Source organism: Perca fluviatilis, chromosome 21, assembly GCF_010015445.1.
Source record: "Perca fluviatilis chromosome 21, GENO_Pfluv_1.0, whole genome shotgun sequence".
NCBI classification, from domain to species: domain Eukaryota; kingdom Metazoa; phylum Chordata; class Actinopteri; order Perciformes; family Percidae; genus Perca; species Perca fluviatilis.
This window is the reverse complement of record NC_053132.1, coordinates 16,094,541-16,117,071: the sequence shown is the minus strand read 5'-3', so window position 1 is coordinate 16,117,071 and position 22,531 is coordinate 16,094,541. Positions and strand designations below refer to the sequence as shown.

Genomic DNA, 22,531 nt, shown 5'->3' with positions numbered 1-22,531 from the left:
AGAATAATCTCTCTCTCTCTCTCCCACCCAATCACACACATACATATTTTCTTTAAGGGTATGCAGTGTTAATATCACACTGGATGTGCTGCCCTTCAGTCCTTCTCCCCTTTTTTTTGAATAACATGAGGATGAGACTCATCCAAGACAATGTGGTACTGCCACCCTGTGGCCTGATTGCATAGTGCAGGCTGAGCAGCCAAATTAGATTACACCAATAAGACCAAGGAGATGGTAATTAACTTTAGTAGGACTGGTTCCTGGGATCCATCTGACGGATTAGCTGGCCTCCAAGGACAACACAGCTGTCATTAAGCGGGCCCAACAGGGCCTTCACTCTCTCCGTAGGCTGAAGAGGGTGGACCTCCCCATCCCATCCCAGCCATGCCCATGTTCTACAGAGGCACCATTAAGAGCATTCTCACCCACTGCATCTCTTCTCGGTTTGGTAACAGCACAGCAGAGGAGAGACACAAACTGAACAGGGTAGTGAGAAGAGGAAGAAACCATGGGTGCCTTGCTGCCGCGTCTGCAGGACATCCACACTGAGCGCTGCGTGCGTAGAGCAGACAGCATCATAAATAGGGTTGGGCATCGAGAACCGATTCCTACTTGGAATCGTTTCAAAAATTACGATTCCATCGGAATCGTTTCTTTATTGGAATCGTTTAGAGGATTTGGTTTCAAATGCAACCCACCTTTTGAATCAAAATAAAACTTTCCTCTTATTTGTGAAATAAGCATGTTACCTTTTCAACTCCACCACTCAAAGAATCGGAATTGGAATCGAGACTCGATAAGACCTGGAATCGAAAGGATTTTGTTTGAATGTATCTATTGGGAATTTTGTGTGTGAGACGTTTGTGTTTGAGTATAAACCATAACCATTTAATTTGATTTGTTGAAGATTTTTTTGATTATGATTAGTGTTTTGCTATCTGGGTTATCTCTACAACATTTATGTTACAGTGTAGGATTGTAATTCTCATGTCTGGCGCCCTACTTTACATGCTACACTTTACAGTATACTATGACTTGTTATGGCATTTTTATGGCATATAGACACTTCATCATCTTAATACATCCTTTGCAGGGTTTGTGCGCGTAACCCTGCAAAGTGGCTGCAAAGATTTTCGAGTTGTGGCACTGAACCAACAAGATGATGTGACTGATGGCAAGGTAGCACAGATCTCTGTAGCTGCATACTCTTAATCTCCTAGCAACCTTGATTATTGGTTGAAGATAAAGATAAAATATGAGTCCAGTAGAGGTCATTCATTCACATGCTGCAGGCCTATATGTTTTTGGGTCACAATTTCTATCACTTGCAGCTGGAAAATCCCTCCCTGTAGTTTGCCTTGCTCTGGCTCAGGTCATGTTGCACGTTTTGTTTTCTCGGATTCAGTTTCTATGGTCAGAGTTAGGCTACAGTAAGGAGGCAGATTGAGAGTATTAAGTGTCCAATTCAGGACAAAGTGAATAGAGTGATCAACACTTCTGTTGGCTGTAAATGAACCTAAAGCTGGGCATCACTGAGCAACAGGCTAACCTTTTGATTAACCTTCTTGGTGTGTTCCAGTAAAACCGAACCGTGTTTCCTTATTACCATAAGCTTTAATAAAACCCTTCACACAGTAGATACTCACTCAAACAAAAGATGTTGGTTGGGCATCAACGACTAGCAGACTACGTGTTATTTTTTCGATTTTCTTGGCTGATAATGAGCCTTTGGGGAACACATTTAGGCGAGGTCTGGGCATCAAACACTTAATTTCCTGCATTCTTTTTGGTCCATTTTATGCACCAGTTTATGGTGGAAACATCTTTATTTAGGCTATGTGATATTAGCTTAGCTAATGGAATATAATGCAGTAAGGGGGGTTTTACATTAGGGACCTGGGCCCTGATCCGACTAGCCACTTGACCCCAAGTCCAGTTTGTTTGATCAGTGTGTAGGCTACATTGATTTGTGCCAAAGTCCACTTGGAAAGGTGTTAAGGTGCTGCCATCGACCTGCTGTCGAAGCTCCGGAGCTCTGCGCCCGACAGGAGGAGGAGCATCAGGTGGAGCATCAGCTCCTCCTCCTGCCAGGAGCAGAGCTTCACCTCGCTAACATGCTTTTCAATTGCTTTCCAATGCAGTTGTCCAATTATTACATCTTTGCCTGGTAAACACTATATTTCTGTCATTAGATCCAGTGGTTGTATGTGGAAGTGCGGACAGAAGGAGTCGATGAACAACAAATCTCCACCATTCTGGATTCTTGTTGGGCCACAACTGTCAAGGATGCCAGCTAGCATGTCTGCTTGGATCTAATTATAACTAAGTACAAAACTATTCACCTTGTGTTATCACACTAAACAGTGGATGAATTCAATCCAGATTCAATTCTAGATGTTTTCTTGCCTATCTCTACTTGCTTTACCCTTCTTCTCTTCTATGACTTAACCTTGTAACCATGGTAAGATTGTTATTTCTACCACCTTCACCATCTTCCAGGTGTCCTAACCCAGCAGATGGTACAGTAGAGATAGTTCAGAACCGTAATTCCACTGTGATCCGATTCTCCTTTAGGATTTAAACTGCATAACTGTAGGCTACGTATAATCCTGGGGTCCCCGGTCTATCACACGGCTTGGTCCACATTGTACTGGTGTGGAGGCAGAAATCTCAGAGATTGGTATCTCAAAGCAAATAAAACCAAAACCATTTAGCTTACATGTATTGTATCAAATCAAGTTGCATGTTAAATGATAGATAAAAATGAATGGATATTAATATATTATTTATACATCATGTTTTAATGTTAAACATACATGTGGAAGGCACAGTGAATCCTTAAGCTTAACTATATGGCTTCCTTACCTATAGTAAGCTTATATTCAATGTGTAAATTAAATGTTATAGATAAAAGGCACATTTTTTACATACAGTGCCTTGCGAAAGTATTCGGCCCCCTTGAACTTTTCGACCTTTTGCCACATTTCAGGCCTCAAACATAAAGATATAAAACTGTAATTTTTTGTGAAGAATCAACAACAAGTGGGACACAATCATGAAGTGGAACGGAATTTATTGGATATTTCAAACCTTTTAAACAAATAAAAAACTGAAATATTGGGCGTGCAAAATTATTCAGCCCCCTTAAGTTAATACTTTGTAGCGCCACCTTTTGCTGCGATTACAGCTGTAAGTCGCTTGGGGTATGTCTCTATCAGTTTTGCACATCGAGAGACTGACATTTTTGCCCATTCCTCCTTGCAAAACAGCTCGAGCTCAGTGAGGTTGGATGGAGAGCGTTTGTGAACAGCAGTTTTCAGTTCTTTCCACAAATTCTCGATTGGATTCAGGTCTGGACTTTGACTTGGCCATTCTAACACCTGGATATGTTTATTTGTGAACCATTCCATTGTAGATTTTGCTTTATGTTTTGGATCACTGTCTTGTTGGAAGACAAATCTCCGTCCCAGTCTCAGGTCTTTTGCAGACTCCATCAGGTTTTCTTCCAGAATGGTCCTGTATTTGGCTCCATCCATCTTCCCATCAATTTTAACCATCTTCCCTGTCCCTGCTGAAGAAAAGCAGGCCCAAACCATGATGCTGCCACCACCATGTTTGACAGTGGGGATGGTGTGTTCAGGGTGATGAGCTGTGTTGCTTTTACGCCAAACATAACGTTTTGCATTGTTGCCAAAAATTTGTTTTTTGGTTTCATCTGACCACAGCACCTTCTTCCACATGTTTGGTGTGTCTACCAGGTGGCTTTTGGCAAACTTTAAACGACACATTTTATGGATATCTTTAAGAAATGGCTTTCTTCTTGCCACTCTTCCATAAAGGCCAGATTTGTGCAGTATACGACGGATTGTTGTCCTATGGACAGAGTCTCCCGCCTCAGCTGTAGATCTCTGCAGTTCATCCAGAGTGATCATGGGCCTCTTGGCTGCATCTCTGATCAGTCTTCTCATTGTATGAGCTGAAAGTTTAGAGGGACGGCCTGGTCTTCGTAGATTTGTAGTGGTCTGATACTCCTTCCATTTCAATATTATCGCTTGCACAGTGCTCCTTGTGATGTTTAAAGCTTGGGAAATCTTTTTGTATCCAAATCCGGCTTTAAACTTCTCCACAACAGTATCTCGGACCTGCCTATTGTGTTCCTTGTTCTTCATGATGCTCTCTGCGCTTTACACGGACCTCTGAGACTATCACAGAGCAGGTGCATTTATACGGAGACTTGATTACACACAGCTGGATTCTATTTATCATCATTAGTCATTTAGGTCAACATTGGATCATTCAGAGATCCTCACTGAACTTCTGGAGAGAGTTTGCTGCACTGAAAGTAAAGGGGCTGAATAATTTTGCACGCCCACCTTTTCAGTTTTTTATTTGTTAAAAAAGTTTGAAATAGCCAATGAATTTCGTTCCACTTCATAATTGGGACCCACTTGTTGTTGATTCTTCACAAAAAATTACAGTTTTATATCTTTATGTTTGAGGCCTGAAATGTGGCAAAAGGTCGAAACGTTCAAGGGGGCCGAATACTTTCGCAAGGCACTGTAATTTGGCAGCCCCCCTAGTTTGGCTATCCCCAGACCAAGCTCAATCTTTTAAGGTTGAACATTAGTCTGGGGAGTCTGCTCTGTATTTTCTACTGCACAAGAGGCGTGATCAACGGGCAGAGTTCAAATGACTCTGTACGCAATTGGATAGTCCTTCAACCAATCAGACCAATGATCCGGGTGACGTAGCAGCTACAGCGGCATCAACGGGTTGCTGCGCTTCGGTGGCCGGCTTGTTGAATGTAAACAAGAAGCTGCTTGGTCGCTTCTCTATCGTCATCATGTTAAACCCGCCAATAGCACGCCAGGTGGATTAGCCACTTTGTCATTGGTTCCCGCAAATCTGTAACGGAAGCAGCGGAATGTACAGGTTTCCAGCCTGGGCTGCAGGGCGAAATCAAATCGCTGGCAGATCGGGCTGGGTTTACCCAGTCTACAACCTGCCCTGCACTTACTCTGAGGACCCCTTAAGGGTCACGGACCCCCTGTTGAATATCTCTGATGTTGTCTATAGAAAAACCAACTCTTTGAGCAGTTTTTAGGATATCTTGCAATAATGTGAGACTGCAAACAGAACCTCCTTGGCAGATTACTTAAAACAAAGAGTATGTCATATATTCTCAGCAGTTAACATTAAAAAATATTCAGTGTTACAAAAACCAAGTTAATATGAATGTTTTTGTTATTTTACTTTAGTTTATAAGAAAATTACTTGATAGTTCAAGGGGTAATTGGCCCTGTTTCTATGGCAGTAGAAGTAGGCTAAGTTCAAGCTTTTCTACAATGGTGACCAATATTGTAATAAATACTCCATGGGAACAAGTATCTTGACACTTATATAGCTTTCTAACAATTAACTGTAAGTATAAAAGCCTTTGGTAGCATATTACGTGTTCTTTATGTTTCTGCTGAACACAGTCCGGTAATCTTCACTATTCTTAATGCACAATAGAATGTTTGGTTCACTTGTTATGAGGAATTCATCCATCTGATATTCCTGTAACTGGTCAGATGACAGATTTATGGGACTGTGCCAGCTTTAACTGTATAAAGCATTGTTGCAGTGCCGCAGTCTCACATAGATGAGAGATATAAGAACAAAAGAAGCACATATGAACAGGTAATCAATTTATTTTTGATAAATGAGACATTATTTTCAAACTGATGCTGCATAGTATTCCCTTGAAACATGGTGCTGGTTTCCAACTGAATTATAGCCAGAACATTATTGAGGACAATCTTCACTTGACATCATCAAAATGTTATTTTTATTAAAATTATTACCTCAGACCCATAGGTGATGTTTACAGTCTTGTTTGCTTGTCAATTAGTAGGATGTAAGTTAATATAATAAAATGTTAATGAAAAATCATAGAAAATTAGGCTGCAAGATATAGTTAAACACTTGCCATGCCATTTTCTCAGAAAGTATTGCATATACTTACAGTACTTGAATAAAAATGTTATGTGCATGTGAATATAATGTATACTTTAATGTATATCTGGATCGATATGAATTTAAATCTATAAATATATTTTGCTCTTAAAACCATGAACTGTAACAAATGTACATGACTAAGAATCTTTGGGTTTGGTATGCAGTCTCTTGAGTGCTCTCTCGTTCTAATTCTGTCCTATTTATTTATTTATTTTAAATTTAATTCATTATATTTAGGTTTAGAATTTCATTTTTGGAGAATGGTGGGTCGAATCGTGTTGCCTGTGCTGCTTTTGGGGATTATAGGTGAGTGTTTTATTAAATAAAATTCAATTAAACACATTTTTATTTCTGTTGATGCATTTACGTAAATTCACTAGCTAATCCAAGCATGCTGTAGATACACTGTATGTCATATCCACCTACCTAATGTATATAAGCAAACTGTTACATTTATCATTCTATATTTCAGCACCCTTTGCACACCTTGCAGTTCAGATTTGTTGTGCTTGTTTTTAGCTGTATGTCTATTTCTGTGTTTGTACTTTGAGAACAATAAAAAAAACTGTTTAGTTCCTTGTATGGGCACACATACTTGGCCACTGAATGTAATTCTGATATTCACGCGTTGTTTTCATAGGTACGGTAATTCCTCAGACTTCAGGTAAGTTGAAGCTTAGATCATTTTTTCATTTTTTATTTGTTCATACCCTTACTCTAAACTGCTGCATAAGCGCAAACAACACTCAGTTATCAATTATCCACCTATGTTCATGTTTGTTTTCATACAGTATATAAAATATATATTACTTCTCAGGTGACTTCAGGTAATTTGAAGCTTAGATAACTTTGTGGTTTTCATTTATTCATATTCTTAATACAATCAAGAAAAAACACAGGAATTTCACATGCACTAAGCCAATGTGGAAAATAACCAATAATGTCTATAAACTGATAAACACAACCTAAAGTATCTTAAATTAATTGTGTTATATTAGTACTCAATTTACATCCCATACCAGTTCTTAGTGTTACGTAGAACAGCAGAAGCTAAGGGTGTGGAGGTTGGGAAAGTACCACACTTGGCAATGGTTTGATTTGCCTTATACTTACCAAGTAATATAATACCAGACTGAAAGGCAGTGTTTCACTGACCCCCTCTGGTTGCACCTGGGATGTGGTAGGAAGTGATATCATGGCGCATTGAAATACGATAAAGTACACTCAGGCAAAAGAAGATCTTCAGGTGGTGTAAAGTTGCTTTTAAATTAGACATTTTTCACAGCAGACATTTTTGAATTCAAGTGTCCCAGTAAGCAAAGCCAGTGAGCAGCATTCACATTATCAGGACTGGAACTAGCTCACCTTGATGGAATGCTGTCATTTCTTTTTCTTCTTTTTCTTTTTAATTTAGATTTTTATTAGTTTTTCTTTTCTGACAAAACAATCACAAACCACATACACATAAAACACAAGACCACAAACTCATCAAACATTACAATACAAGTACAACAGACATGGGGGGGGGGGCAGCTGCAGAACCATTAGTAAATAAATTTATATGTCCAGTATAGCCTAAACCCAGGTTCCTTCATCTCTTCAGTCAAATTGCTGCACAATGCTGTCATTTCTAATGTTTTCAATGACATCTGTGCTTTTCCTGCTATAACATTGTCAAAATGTCTGAAAAGGGAAAGGAGAATTCTGGATGGTTGGATCTATGCTAAATCTAGCGATCTATGATGATCTAATGTTAAAAACAGGTTGCAACATTTGCCAATAAGGCCAATGTGGATGAGCATTTTATCTTTTTTTATTTTTATTTTTTAAATGTGATGTATTTGTTCCTTAGGACCCCTCTACCCAATTGCTGGAACAACAAGCCCTCGATCAGACGATGGAAGTTCTCCTCTAATTCTCCTGCAACGACCTTTTGTGTTTTTTGGCCGGTCCTATTCTCAGATTTATGTATGGAAAAAAGAATTTTATACTTTAAATATTTTATGAAACTATATTTTGTAACTTCAACTTAACTTAAATGTTTCAGATATTTTTTTTAAAACTACTACAGTTAGTTATAGTTAATATATTGATATATCTTTAATATAGTTATAAAATACCGTAAATACATTGATCCTTGATAACGTGCAATTGTCAATAAGTGTAATCAAGGCCTAATAATACTTTGTTAATAAGAACTGGTTTATTTGTTTCCAGGTAAACCAAAATGGACACCTTACCTTTAACATAGCATTTTCTAGTTATATTCCTCAAAGGTTTCCAATGTATGGAACCAGAGACATCCTCGCTGTATTCTGGACAGATTTAGATAACAGAGTAAATGGTGAGATCTACTACAACCAATACACCAGCGGCAGTGTCCTCCAACAAGCTACACTGGACATTAATGGGTATTTCCCAGGGCTGAACTTCAATGCCAACTGGGTCTTTGTTGCAACATGGTATGAGGTGGCCTATTATCCAACCACTGGAACAGTAAGTCAACTTGTTCAAGAAATGGAGAAATACATAATGATGTGTATGTGTATTTTACCTACTATATTTACTATAATAATCACAACTCAATTTTTACAGCGTACAACTATCCAAGCAGTCTTGATCTCTGGTGGCCAGTACTCATTTGTGCTAATGAACTATGGGATAATAGCCTTAACAACTCACAATGTACAGGTTAGAACCATTAAAACTGTATGTAATGTATACTACAAAACGTGTTTTTAAGTTACCATGCATTATTTAAATCTGAACACAGTAATGTACAAAAACTTTAAAATAATTGTATTAATAATATTTTTACTAATTTGTGATGTACCTCCAGGCTGGATATGACACAGAACAATCACCTCATCATTTCACTATTCCTGGATCATTCTCAAACAATGCAACCGTCAGTTACTCAGATTTCCGCCTGGGCAGCAATGTCAACGTACCCGGTCGTTGGGCTTTCCGGACAGATCGTGGATCAAGAGGCTGCGCTTTCAATGGTAAAACTAGAACCATAGGGTGTTCACCATGGTACTTTTTACAGTAATCTGTACATGTGATCATCGTTCTATGAAGATACTAGAAAGTCTGATGATAAACGTGCTTGTTGTTGAACTATTGAACAATGTTTTATATGCTATATTGTGTATGTTGTGCACTGAACTGCTAGCTTCATATTAGAATATGATGATATACTGGTGATCTAAGTTACGTTTTTTATATCATATCTTTTATTTAATTAAATTTGTAATTTGCATTGGCATGCTTAAGTAGTTTTGAAGAGTTAAATGGTTGGGGAATTTAAGTATTCTACAAGGTCAAGACGCTGAAAGTGACAATGCAGCGTCCTAAGTCCATGGTGGCTGGGGACCTGTCTTCTTATGTCCTCCTCTTCTCTATCACCTCATTTATTGTTCCCACTCTACTGTTTGTTATAAAAACTAAAGGCTCAAATGCCCCCCATAATGTTTAATTAGTGTTTGCATGTTGTAGTCAATGCCTTTCAAGGAAAATTATTTTTATATTTCCTTTATTTGTCTTCAAGGTCAACCTGTGCAGCGGGGTGACTCATTCTGGAGTGACAGTACCTGTGCACAGAAGTGCACCTGTACCTCAGAAGGCCTGGAGTGTCACAGTGAACCCTGCTCCTTTTCCCAAATCTGCCAGCCTACTGCCTTTCAGTTCTCCTGTCAGACGGTGCAGAGACGTGCCTGCACCATAAGTGGCGATCCACATTACTATACCTTCGATAATACAGTGTTTCACTTCCAAGGCACCTGCACTTATGTTCTCTCTGAGCAATGTGGCCGTGGGTTGCCCTACTACAGAGTAGAGGGCAAGAACGAGCACCGTGGCAGCACTCAGGTTTCTTGGACACGACTGGTCAAAGTGTATGTCAATAATGAAACAATCGAGCTTGTCAAGGGACGACGTGGTGAGGCTAAGGTTAGCAATAAGAACTTTACACCTACTGTAATATTTAGAATTTAGTTCATATTCTTTACTATTACTATTTAAGTAGTTTTACTATGTCTTTACTTGCTTGTGTGCTTACAGGTTAATGGGAAGTTTGCAGCCACTCCAATCTCCCTTAGCAATGGCACGGTCCAGGTTTATGAGTCAGGTTTTTCTGTGATCATCAGTACTGACTTTGGCTTGGAGGTGTCTTATGACACATATCATTATGTCAGGATCAGTGTGCCATACACTTACCAGAATGCAACATGTGGCCTGTGTGGAAACTTCAATAATCACCCTGAGGATGACTTTCAAACCCGTCAAGGCGAAGTTGTGAGCTCTGACGTGGTTTTTGCCAACAGCTGGCAAACATCAGGAGACGATGAGCCTGGTTGTGGGACGCGATGTGGAGGTCTGAACTGTGCTGCCTGCACTGAGGCTCAGACAGCTTTATACAGCAACAATGCCAATTGTGGTTTCCTCCAGAGCAGTTCTGGACCTTTTGCTGCTTGCCATAGACGACTTCCACCACAGACCTTTGTTGAGAGTTGTGTGTATGATCTGTGTGTAGGAGGAGGCTACCAACCCATTCTGTGCCAAGCGCTAAATGTGTATGCAAGTCAGTGTCAACAGAATGGTATACAGCTGCCCAGCTGGAGGAGACAAGGCTTCTGTGGTATGTCTGTTCATCAATCAACATTATTTTAAATAATCCTTTTGGTAAAATGTCCATGAAGTTAAGATTAGGGTTGGGTATCGTTTGGTTTTTTTTCGGTTCCGGTGCTAAATCGATACTTTTAAAACGGTTCCGGTGCCTAAACGGTGCCTGAATCGGTACTTTTCAATAAAGTAAAAAAAAAAATAAGAAAAAAAATAAGGGTAGTAAACAACAGTCAGTGACTTGTTTATTGCTAAGGACATGGTCAAAATTAAAGATTTAATAATAATGTAATAACTATAACAATAACAATAAGTTATTTCACCAGTAAATTGCTGTTGAACCCCAGATGGGAAAAGGGTATTTTACAATTACTGTGAATGCACCACGAGGCTACCTGTTTTAAGTGAATGCACCGTCTGTGTTGTTTAATTCCGCAAACGGCAGCTGCAAGTGAACGCGACCGTCTGTGTTGTTTAATTCGACAACTGCAGCTGCAAGTAAACGCCCCGTCTGTGTTGTTTCATTCCGACCATATAAACATACTGTATATCTATGAATTGCGACAACGGCAGCTGCGCTGCAGAGCAGACTGTTACATCCCGCTGTTGAAGTCCTCCACAGTGAAATACAGTCACACTTTACACTGTTTAACGTTAGCTGTCAACATTTTACCGGTGTTTAATCCAGCTGCTAGCTAAAGGTAGGCTAACGTTACATGCTGTCAGGTGTAGTGTAAAGTCAAGCACCGAAATGAGGCACCGAAATTTTCGTTCTTATTCGGTCTCGTTACTACCGTTACGTCGGCACCGGTTCCCTATTGGCACCGAGTTTCGGTACCCAACCCTAGTTAAGATCAATGTTCTTTTCTTCTGTCTAGAAATCCTCTGCCCAGCCAACAGCCACTTTGAGTCCCAAGGCACAGGATGTCCAGCTACCTGTGTCAATCCCAATTCTACCTACAACTGCCCTCTCCCTGCCCAGGAGAGCTGCAACTGCAATCCAGGCTACGTCCTTAGTGGCGGGATCTGCGTGGCTCATTCTGAATGTGGCTGCAGCTTTGAGGGTAGCTACTACCGCTCTGGAGGAACTACAATACTAGACGAGGACTGTGGGAGACTTTGTACCTGCAGTTATGGCTCCATGACTTGCCAATCTCATGGCTGTGGGCCAAAAGAGTCTTGCAGGGTGGAGGAGGGAGAAAGAGGATGCAGGCCTAACAGTTATGCAACATGTTGGATAAGAGGCCCAGGGTCATACCATACATTTGATGGACTGACATACCAGTATCCTGGGGCATGTAGACTGACCCTTGCCAAAGTAATGGGTTTGTCTAGTCACCCACATTTTGTGGTGACAGCAGAAAAAGTGCCCAGAGGCCAGCAGGGTTTTGCCCGGTTGCTAAAGTTTGAGGCCGAGGGAACACAAATCTCCATAGAAATGACAGGTAGCAGCAGTGTTCAGGTAAGTCACGAATATGTTTCAAGAGGTAAAGAAAATAAATGAGTTGTGAAACCAGAGTTGTGACACCATTATAAACAATTGAATTAAAGAACAGTCTTGCATGCAGAAATATTGTTTTGAACAACACATAAAAATGGGCACTTTTTTTCAAAAAAAGGTTCTAAAAAGTTTTTTGATGAAAACTGAAAACACTTATACTGGTTGTTTAAATATCCCTTTAGGTTGACGGTCAGCAGATAAGACTACCATTCAGCTCAGCGTCCAACCGAATCCAAATCTACCACAGCAGCATTCAAAGTGTCATAGTTCGCACCTCCTTTGGTGTAACGGTGCAGATAGTCTGGCCTCATTTTGTGCGTGTCACCGCACCTGGTATCTACAATAATTCACTGGTTGGACTCTGTGGTAATTACAATGGTCACCCACAAGATGACTTCCGCACACCCAATGGAGTCCTGGTCAACAGTTCTCAGGACTTTGGGGACAGTTGGCGAGATGGCTCTCTCGCTGCACAATGTGTGGAAAGTGTAAATAATAACTCTACAACAAATTACAATTCTAGTGAGTACTGTGGCATTCTTGGCTCACCACATGGGCCGTTTACCCGGTGTTGGGCCATGGTGGACCCTCAGGAGCATGTGAATGCATGTGTGGAGATCATTAGATCCTCTAGAGATCCAGCATCAGTGCTGTGTGAAGTCCTACGAGATTATGCACTAATGTGTCAACAGAACGGCGTACACCTTGAACGCTGGAGGAATGCAACTGAATGTGGTAAGCACTTTGCTCCCTTTTAGGGTAGGTGATTTTAATATAATTTCAATGATTTTGCTAAATTAATTTCTTCGTTTTTCTCTAGAGCCAAACTGCCCTCTAAACAGCCATTATGAAGTCTGTGGAACCACTTGTCCTTCCGCCTGCCCCAGCCTCTCTTTCCCTTTTGCCTGTGACACTGTGTGCCAGGAGGGGTGCCAGTGTAATGATGGTTTGGTCCTCGATGGCAACCAGTGCGTAACGCCAACAGCCTGTGGATGCTATCACCAAGGACGCTATCGGCACGGCGGCAAACAGTTCTGGGATGGTGAGGAATGTCAGAGCTTGTGTATGTGCAATGGCACTACTGGGGCAGTCCACTGTATCCCCAACTCCTGTGGTCCCCAGGAGTCCTGCCGCGTGGTGGAGGGTGAGTTTGGCTGCCATACAAACCCTCATGGCACCTGCTCTGCATCTGGTGACCCTCACTACCTCACCTTTGATCACAAGGCCTATGACTTCCAGGGAACCTGCCGCTATGTGCTGGCAACCCTTTGTAATGACACTAATAGGCTCCATGAGTTTTCAGTGGAGGCTAAGAATGAGCCGTGGAATGGGTTGACCGTTTCAATCACAGCTGAAGTTTTTGTGAAAGTGTGGGGCTATCGAGTGCAAATGGCGAGAGTGAGCCACGGTGTGGTACAGGTGAGTAACACAGATTCCTATTGAAGACATCCTTAATCAAATTATTCCTCTGACTCTACATCTATTTTGATCGACACTGGATTTGACATCTATATTTTTTTAAAAGCAACAGATAGTTGCAACACAAATACAAAACTATGATTGTTCATCAGCTTCTGTTTTTCCAATGTTAAAGGTGAATGGAGTAACTAAAAACTTACCTATTCTCTTAAATGGAAGTCGTGTTTCTATCTACGCAAGTGGATCTCGCACATATCTCAGCACTGATTTTGGCCTGAGTGTCATGTACGATGGACAGTACACAGTGTCTATCTCTGTGCCTTCAAGTTACAGGTATTTATGTTTGAATGATTTAGTTTACATTCTGAAAAATTATTTTTATCACACATTTTGAGCACATGTAGCTTTGACTGAAGATACAACGGAGTGTATTATTTTCAGTACTTCAATCACGCAAAATGGTCCAGCTTTGAATTTGGGAGCTCTGGCATCCTACACTAGGTCAGCTGTCAAAAACTTGGGGGTTACTTTTGATTGCAGCATGAAATTTGACAAGCAGATCAGTAATCTTGTTAGAATGAGCTTTTCCCAGCTTCGTCTCCTGGCTAAAGTTAAGATTTTCCTGAACAGGCATGATCTAGAAAAGGCAATTCATGCTTTCATTAGTTCCAGATTGGATTACTGTAATGCTCTTTATGTTGGTCTGAATCAGACCTCCATCTCACGTCTTCAACTTGTGCAAAATGCTGCTGCTCGCTTTGTAACAAATACATCTAGACGTGCACATATTACTCCCGTTCTCCACACTCTACATTGGCTCCCTGTGCGTTTTAGAATAGATTTTAAGATTTTTTTGTTTGCTTTCAAGGCCTTAAATGGTCTGGCCCCGGAGTATTTGTCTGAAATTTTAACTTTGTGGGAGCAAAACCGGTCATTGCGTTCTTCAAATCAGCGAGTTTTAGAAGTGCCAAGGTCAAGGTATAAACGGTGGGGTGATCAGGCTTTTGCAGTTGCTGCCCCGAGACTCTGGAACAAGTTACCCCCTGATATTCACACTATTACAGATGTAACTCTTTTTAGGTCCAAACTCAAAACTTATCTGTTTTGTCTGGCCTTTAATACGTAGCAGTGGTGTGACGATTTCATTCTTTTGTTTTTTTGTAACCTTTTCTGATTTTACTGTTTTCTATGTTCATTCTTTCTATTGTATGATATGTGTTTCTGATGTTAAGCACTTTGGATACCTGCTGGTTGTTGTAAAATGCTATATAAATAGATTTTGGTTGATTGATTGATTGACTCTGGATGTATTTAACTATTGTCATTAATACAGAGGAAAAACATGTGGACTTTGTGGAAACTTCAATGGCAATCCAAATGATGAGTTCCACACCCCATCTGGAATGATGGTCACCACTCCACAAGAGTTTGGGACAGCTTGGAAAGTGGCAGCCAACTACACCTGCAGTGAGGGCTGTGGCTCCTCTTGCCCACAATGCACCAATGAGCTACCTGCTAGAGCACAATGTGAGATGATTCGGGCAGCCGACGGTCCCCTCAGCTTCTGCCATGAGCGTGTGGACCCAGCGCCATATTTCAATGACTGTGTGTTTGATGTTTGTGTGGCTGGAAATCAAGGCCAAGATCTTCAGTGTAGGGCCATTCAAACATATGTCAGTGTCTGTCAGTCTGCTAATGTTCGAATCTACCCTTGGAGACAGAACACCTGCAGTAAGTGTTTTCCAAGAAAGTCTTTTGATCTTCTGCACATACAGTACAGGCCAAAAGTTTGGACACACCTTCTCATTCAATGTTTCTTTATTTTCATGACTATTTACATTGTAGATTCTCACTGAAGGCATCAAAACTATGAATGAACACATATGGAATTATGTACTTAACAAAAAAGTGTAAAATAACTGAAAACATGTCTTATATTTTAGATTCCTCAAAGTAGCCACCCTTTGCTTTTTTGATAACTCTGCAAACCCTTGGTGTTCTCTCAATGAGCTTCATGAGGTAGTCACCTGAAATGGTTTTCACTTCACAGATGTGCTTTGTCAGGGTTAATTAGTGGAATTTTTTCCCTTATTAATAGAAAAGCAAAGGGTGGCTAGTTTGAAGAAAAGACATGTTTTCAGTTATTTCACACTTTTTTGTTAAGTACATAATTCCATATGTGTTCATTCATAGTTTTGATGCCTTCAGTGAGAATCTACAATGTAAATAGTCATGAAAATAAAAAGGAAACGCATTGAATGAGAAGGTGTGTCCAAACCTTTGGCCTGTACTGTATGTTCATGCTTAGTTAATTGACCAACGTTAATCATTTTAACCACCTGACATCCATCATTTCATTCTTATAAAGGACTTGACTGTCCAGCCAACAGCCATTATGAGCTGTGTGGTACCAGCTGTGGCCACACCTGTGCCAGCAGCATTGATGCCACCTGTGAGCAGGTTTGCTCTGAAGGATGTTTCTGTAACGAGGGCTTCCTCAGGAGTGGGACAAGATGTGTCCCTGTGGAAAGCTGTGGGTGTCAATACGACGGCTTCTACTATAGTGTAAGTTAATTTATCTCTATCATTTTAGCCTTTGCACACACAACCATTTCCCTTTGGTCAAGGATCATTAAGCAGCTCTCCTATATCACAGATGTCAGAATCCCATTGTCTTTCTCAATCTACCCACCTCTATCAACCATCAACATCACTGTGCTTACCAAAGTAACCAAAGTTACCAACTTACAAGTTATTTCACAATACTTTAGAGAGAGGACCAAAGCCACGCTACAATAGTTGTTCTGTTTATCATCAGATTACTTAAATATGGAAGAACAATTTGCTACTTTATTGTGCTACACATTTTGTGTGTAAAAAAAAATATTTTGTAGTTGCAGAACAGTGGCTGACTGTATCCTCAGATTTTGCTTAATACATTTAGCAAATTAACCCTTTTTACATCTACTCCCCCCATTACACCTCAATTTCCCCCTCTTTTCTCTTAACACCATTACCATTATCATTAACACAATTTGCCCATTGTTCGTTTTCTATTTTATTCATCCTTTTAAATGTATTAAAGCTTTCTAATTGCCTTGCGATGACTTGGAATATTAAATATAATATTGTTATACACAGCCCACAATTTATATAAATCTGTATAACTGTACTATATGGCATATGGATATGAATATGTTGCATATGAATATTTAATGCATGATTCACAACACAGAACAATGACAATCTTATTATCCAATCCCCCTCAGGAGCCTTTTGTCTTGTCTTGATGTATCGCATGCTAAATATATCCCTTTTATGTGTCTCTTTTTCTCACATGTTGCAGGCTGGTGAGTCCTTCTGGACAGAGGGTTGCTCCCAGCGATGTGAATGCCATGCTCCCAATGACCTGCGCTGTTCTGCTACATCTTGCACTCCTGCACAAGAGTGCACCATCAGAAATGGTCAGCTGGGCTGTTTTGATGCAATGTCTTCTTGCACTGTGTGGGGGGACCCACACTACTTCACCTTTGATGGGGCACTAGCTCATTTCCAGGGCACATGCTCTTACATCATTACTGAGAGTGTGAGCCACGGCACCAATGAAACACAGTTTCAGGTAGTAACCACCAATAATCACCGTGGAAACAACCGTGTGTCGTTTGTGTCAGCAGTTGATATATACCTCTCAAAACAACCAGAGAGAGTTTATGTCAGGATTGGACCCAACCAAATAGTAAAGGTAAACACTTTTTGGATGAACAACTTTCTATATGTGTCTGGTGAAAACATCGGTAGTGCATCCTTACTTCTTGTCAGTCTGTCTCTCTCATATCTCTTATCCCTCCAGGTAAATGGAAGTGAAGTGTCTCTTCCCGCCACTGTAGGAACATTAGCTCACGTGGTAAGGCAGGGAAGCTACATAGTGGTCGAAGCCGTTGACTTGGTAGTCCAGTTCGATGGGCACAGTACTTTACTGGTCAGAATAGGCCAACACTATCAAAACAGAGTCACTGGGATGTGTGGAAACTTCAACAGCGATCCTGCAGATGACAAAGTCTTGCCCAATGGCACATCGGCACAAAATGACAATCAATTTGGACACAGCTGGAAGTCACCCACAAGCCAACCAGGGTGAGTTGTTGTGAAAAAAACTAAAGAATCATCAGTTGACAATCTTTGCACTACTTAAAGAAAGAGATTACACAATATTACAGAAAAATATGTTGTGGCAAAAGTCAGCCCAAGTGTTAAACGTATCATGTGTTATCCAGGTGTGGATCCACCGATGAAAGGAGTGGCGATGGATTGAACAACTGTCCCTTTATGGAAGAATACTCTGAGCTCTGTAGTGTCATCACCAACAGTAGCGGCCCATTCAGAGTCTGTCACCTGCACTCTAACCCACAGCCATTTTTCACTTCCTGTGTTTACGATCTCTGCCTCTACACTCCAGCCAATGGCATGCTGTGTTCTGCAGTCTCAGCCTATGAGAGAACCTGCTCTGTTCTGGGGTTAAACATCCCAGAATGGCGCTCTGCTTTGCAATGTGGTATGTTGGCACAGGGCTAATAGATGGCCAATATAATGAATGAGACCACAAATCCTTCTGTTGCACTTACATGTGGCACTTTGTAGTTTGGCTTTTTTTAAGCTAATGCTGTTCCAAGTTTGTACCTTCATGGTTAAATGGACTTATTGGAAGTCGCATTGGATAAAAGTATTTAAATTAAATTCAATGTAATATAACAGAACTTTCCATTTGTCCTTCTTGAGGAAAGAGGTATTATCTTTTACTTGTTTTTTTACAGTTGTATGACTCCTTGTCTCATCCTTTCCCCACTATGTCCATAGCAGAGTCAGACCCCTGTGAACAGCTGAACTGCACAGAGTATGAGTGGTGTGGTGAGAAGGACGGTGTGTACGGCTGCTTCTGTGATGAGCACTACCATCGGCTCAACAATGAGAGCTATGGTGAGGGCAGCTCTTAAATCGTTGCTTTGTTTTTTAGATCACTTACGTTATGCATGTGAGATGATTAGTAGACATTGCTATGGAGGCCAAGGTTCATGGGTATTGAAGTAATGTGAACCATCCACCATGACAAAATAACAGACGAAACATGATTTTTCAGAAACAATGTTAAAACTGGTAATCAAATATAAACTCATAGGATTGGTACAATATCTGTGAGAGTCTCAACTCTGTTCTCTGTGGTTTTGTCACTAGGAGAAAAAATATGTGTAATAAAATGTATTGTAATGTATAAAATACAGTTGTGATTTGATCCATTAATCGAAAAATATTGGTTAGTACACTTTAACCATGAGATTCTATAAAAAATCTACAGAAACACATATATATATATTTCTTTTCTTTTTTCTCTCTCTTTCATAGACTCGTCCATCACTTGTGTCAGCAGTTCAGGCACTATGTCCGTGTCACGCTGCCAGCTGTTGGAAGCTGGCTTCCACTCCAACGCCCTCCATCTCCAAGATGACTTTTGCAATGGGACTCTCCAGAACGGACGATTGGTGTTCAAATTTAATAATGATGATCAGCTGTGTGGGACAGCTCTCAGGGTACATAGCTCCATAGACTCTAATGTTATCAATACAGACTGAAGACAATTTGAGATGTAAATGTTCTCCTTAAGACATATAACAACTACAAACAACTCAAACCATTTTGTCATTTCCATTAAAAGAGCAATGGAACCCATTTCATCTATGAGAACGCCATCCAGGGCAACGTGGACCCTCATAAAAGTCTAATCAGCCGCCAGAGAAGCATTCATCTGCGTTTCTGCTGTGAATACCCACTGGCCCAGGCCCTGTCCATGGCTGTGGGCATCAACCCTATAGAGAGGTGAAGACACCATCACCACCCCCACATGTTGCTTACTAAATAAAAGTAACACTGTCCTTTTTATAGTGAACATCTGTCCATAGTGATACGTCATGGCGTCTGGAATGATAGGGTTTCAGTAGTACGTATTCCAATAACAGTATATTAAACACTGCTACATCTGCACCTCGCCTTTTTTGAGTAAGGCGGCAGTGGTGCTCTATGATGACAGTGGTAATGACAATGACAAAGATTGAAGATAGGTGCCCTTGGTTCTTGGAAATGTTGTGTATTCGCCCACTGCTCACATTCAGCACCCACTCTAATAAACTTACTGTTTAAGCCAACAATACAAACCAAAGGAAAAGTAAATTCAGGGGAGTCTGTCCCTGTTCTGTATATACGAAAAAGATTGCAAGCAAGACTTTCACCTGCCAGTGAATTGTTCCTTCTCAAGTGTAGTGACGTTATGTGTCGTTTTTTTCCATAGTATTGTGAGGAAGAAGCTTCCAGTAGGCCATGGACAGTATCATATGAGAATGATCCCCTACCAGGATGCTGGTTTCCGTTTCCCCCTGACCAGTAACAGGAACATAGAAATGGAAATCGACCAGAGGTTGTATGTGGAGGTGCGGACAGAAGGAGTCGACCAAAGGCAGATCTCCACCGTTCTGGACTCTTGTTGGGCAACGCCGGTCAACCTCGCCAGCTACCCTGTCCGCTGGGATCTCATAAATGCAGAGTAAAGGAGCTATTGCAACTTCATCTTGTCTTAGCACACTGAACCCTGGTTCTTGATTCCCAAGATCTGAAAAAATAAATAAAGAATTTGACCATTGAAGAGCCTCTCTTCACTTTCTCTACCCATCCTCTCTTTTACAACTTAACTACTTTATTTTCCGCCTGGTAACATTGTAACTTTTACCATCTTCTCCGTCTTCCAGGTGTCCTAACCCAGCAGATGGAACAGTAGAGATGGTTCAGAACGGTATCTCCACTGTGTCCCAATTCTCCTTCAGGATGTTCACCTTTAAGAACTTTTCATCCATCTACCTGCACTGCCAGGTCCACCTTTGTCTTCTACGACACAGCAACAACTGCACAGCTGTAAGTACTACTGTGTTTGTGTGTGTGTTTGTTGTGCGTTTGGATAAATTATCAACAGGTGCATAAAAAGACGCCTCTAATGTCGTTTCCTGCAGCACTGCTACCCAGGTTACCTCAGGCGCGTTCAGAGGGACGTATCCTACCATGCCACTACAGACATCTCACTAGGACCACTAACCATGAGGCCACATAGGAGAGGTAACTTATCTTCTCATATGTTTGTACTTGTACTTGATGTATTAGTAACACAGAGCTCAATGAATACATTTTAATTCAACTTTGTTTTTTCTCTTGCAGGAAGAATGGTGCAACCGAGCAGTGCTTCAGGCCAGTTGACCTCACTGATGACCCTGCTAGTCAGTTTGCTGACAGCCAAAACTCTGGTCTAGGCTGATCAAAGGTGATCTATATTGTAAAATTACTCAACATACCTTTGCTTTTGGATTGTATTTCTATTTGAAAGGCCTTGTCCTTGAGTTGTGTTTTGTTATTTGTATGCAGGTGAAAAGTAGAATTAGTTATTGCTTTAAAACAGTAGGGGACGCCAATTTGCAGCATACTAAAGTCACTTGTCCTTTGTTGTTTTCACTTTGCAAGGTGTTTATTGATGGTATCCTTAGTTTCTTTGTGGTGGTTCTTTTCATTAAATATCATATAAGAAGTAATCATGTATCATTTATAATGAAGGTTAAAATGATAAATTAAAGTATTTTATGCATGGAGTATTAACCTCATTTGTTGTCCAGCCCACGGAACAAATTGGAAAAGGATTAAACTTTTTCTATTGTACATAGTGAATGGTTCTCTGGGTGCGCCAACCACAACAATATTAAGCTCATCAACAATAATCAGGTTGGGGTTTTATACATGAATGGCACTGCAGTATAATGCAAATTACGGTTGCGAAAGACTAAGAATTAAGTCAATTCAAAATGTGTACAATCAGAACTTGGGATACATCTCTGAATTTGTTTTCCTGATTTCTTTAAAAAATGTCAGTCAGATTATTTTAATATTCCTTCATTGACAAAATACAGTTACATTAATTGCCATACAATTACAATCTTCAGACAACAATGTGTGAATGGGTAAGAAAGTTGAAAGAATTCAGCCAGGATCTAACAATAACTTGAGTGCACCGTGTCCTGTTCACTCACTCTCACACAAACACAGCCAGCAGAGATGTACAGGAGATGTACACCAACACATAAAATCATATCACATAGTAGGTCAAACAGTAGCTAACCAGTTTATCTTTCCCACAGTTGTGCTCATAAGTTTATGAAACCCATGCTAAAGTTGACTAAAAAGAGGAATGAAAAATCGTCTTATGGAAATTGATCTTAATGCCTTATTTTAAAAAATTTGGAAGAAGATCTTTAAGGACACCAATTTTCTTTGTGAATGAATAATGTATCGTAAATAAATAAATGTTCTTCCTTAAAATACAGGGGGCATAAGTAAGTACACCCCTATGTTAAATTCCCATAGAGGCAGGCAGATTTTTATTTTTAAAGGCCTGTTATTTCATGGATCCAGGATACTATGCATCCTGATAAAGTTCCCTTGGCCTTTGGAATTAAAATAGCCCCACATCATCACATACCCTTCACCATACCTAGAGATTGGCATGTTTTGTATTTCAGTTAGCCTAATGGCTGGTTTGATTTGCATTGAGAGATGATCTTATGGAAAGTACCCCATGCCAATATCTTCCTTAAATACTAGGGGTGGCACGGTTCATGAAAACACATCCGAATCGTTCGGTTTGCTTGTCTCGGTTCAGAGCGTGTGTGCGTCACATGGTTTGACGCATGCGCAATGTAGCCTCGTGCCCCTATGTGACCTCAGACAGTGTGTTTCCCTTTGACGCAAAGAAGAGGTGTGGATATAGACAGTTACCAACAAAATGTACAGCAAAAGACCGTGCAAAACATTTCAGACCGTCCTGCCAACCTGTATAAATTTTAACATCAATGTACGCTGTAACGTTTTTTCCCTCTAAAGTCGCTGAAATGGCTCTATGCAGCGGGC

The 22,531-nt window shown here is 40.5% G+C and overlaps 1 protein-coding gene across 1 annotated transcript; it reads left to right on the top strand.

The window, feature by feature from the left end:
* Positions 1-8,235: 8,235 nt before the first annotated feature.
* On the top strand, positions 8,236-21,218 carry LOC120551261 (alpha-tectorin-like). The gene is made up of 21 exons (XM_039788545.1): positions 8,236-8,496; positions 8,596-8,691; positions 8,840-9,005; positions 9,551-9,951; positions 10,063-10,639; positions 11,502-12,085; positions 12,307-12,859; positions 12,945-13,543; positions 13,719-13,876; positions 14,877-15,274; positions 15,912-16,108; positions 16,890-17,285; positions 17,394-17,677; positions 17,818-18,095; positions 18,401-18,517; positions 18,941-19,125; positions 19,251-19,411; positions 19,881-20,132; positions 20,335-20,497; positions 20,593-20,695; positions 20,795-21,218. The coding sequence occupies exons 1-21, from the start codon at positions 8,284-8,286 to the stop codon at positions 20,884-20,886; spliced, it is 5,973 nt and encodes a 1,990-aa protein (XP_039644479.1). The 5' UTR covers positions 8,236-8,283; the 3' UTR covers positions 20,887-21,218.
* Positions 21,219-22,531: the final 1,313 nt, after the last annotated feature.

Coding starts and splice junctions, on each gene's coding strand:
- LOC120551261 (XM_039788545.1), top strand. CDS start 8,284: ATGTATGGAACCAGAGACATCCTCGCTGTATTCTGGACAGATTTAGAT. Junction 8,497..8,595: donor ATTATCCAACCACTGGAACA/GTAAGTCAACTT, acceptor CAATTTTTACAG/CGTACAACTATCCAAGCAGT. Junction 15,275..15,911: donor TTGGAGACAGAACACCTGCA/GTAAGTGTTTTC, acceptor ATTCTTATAAAG/GACTTGACTGTCCAGCCAAC.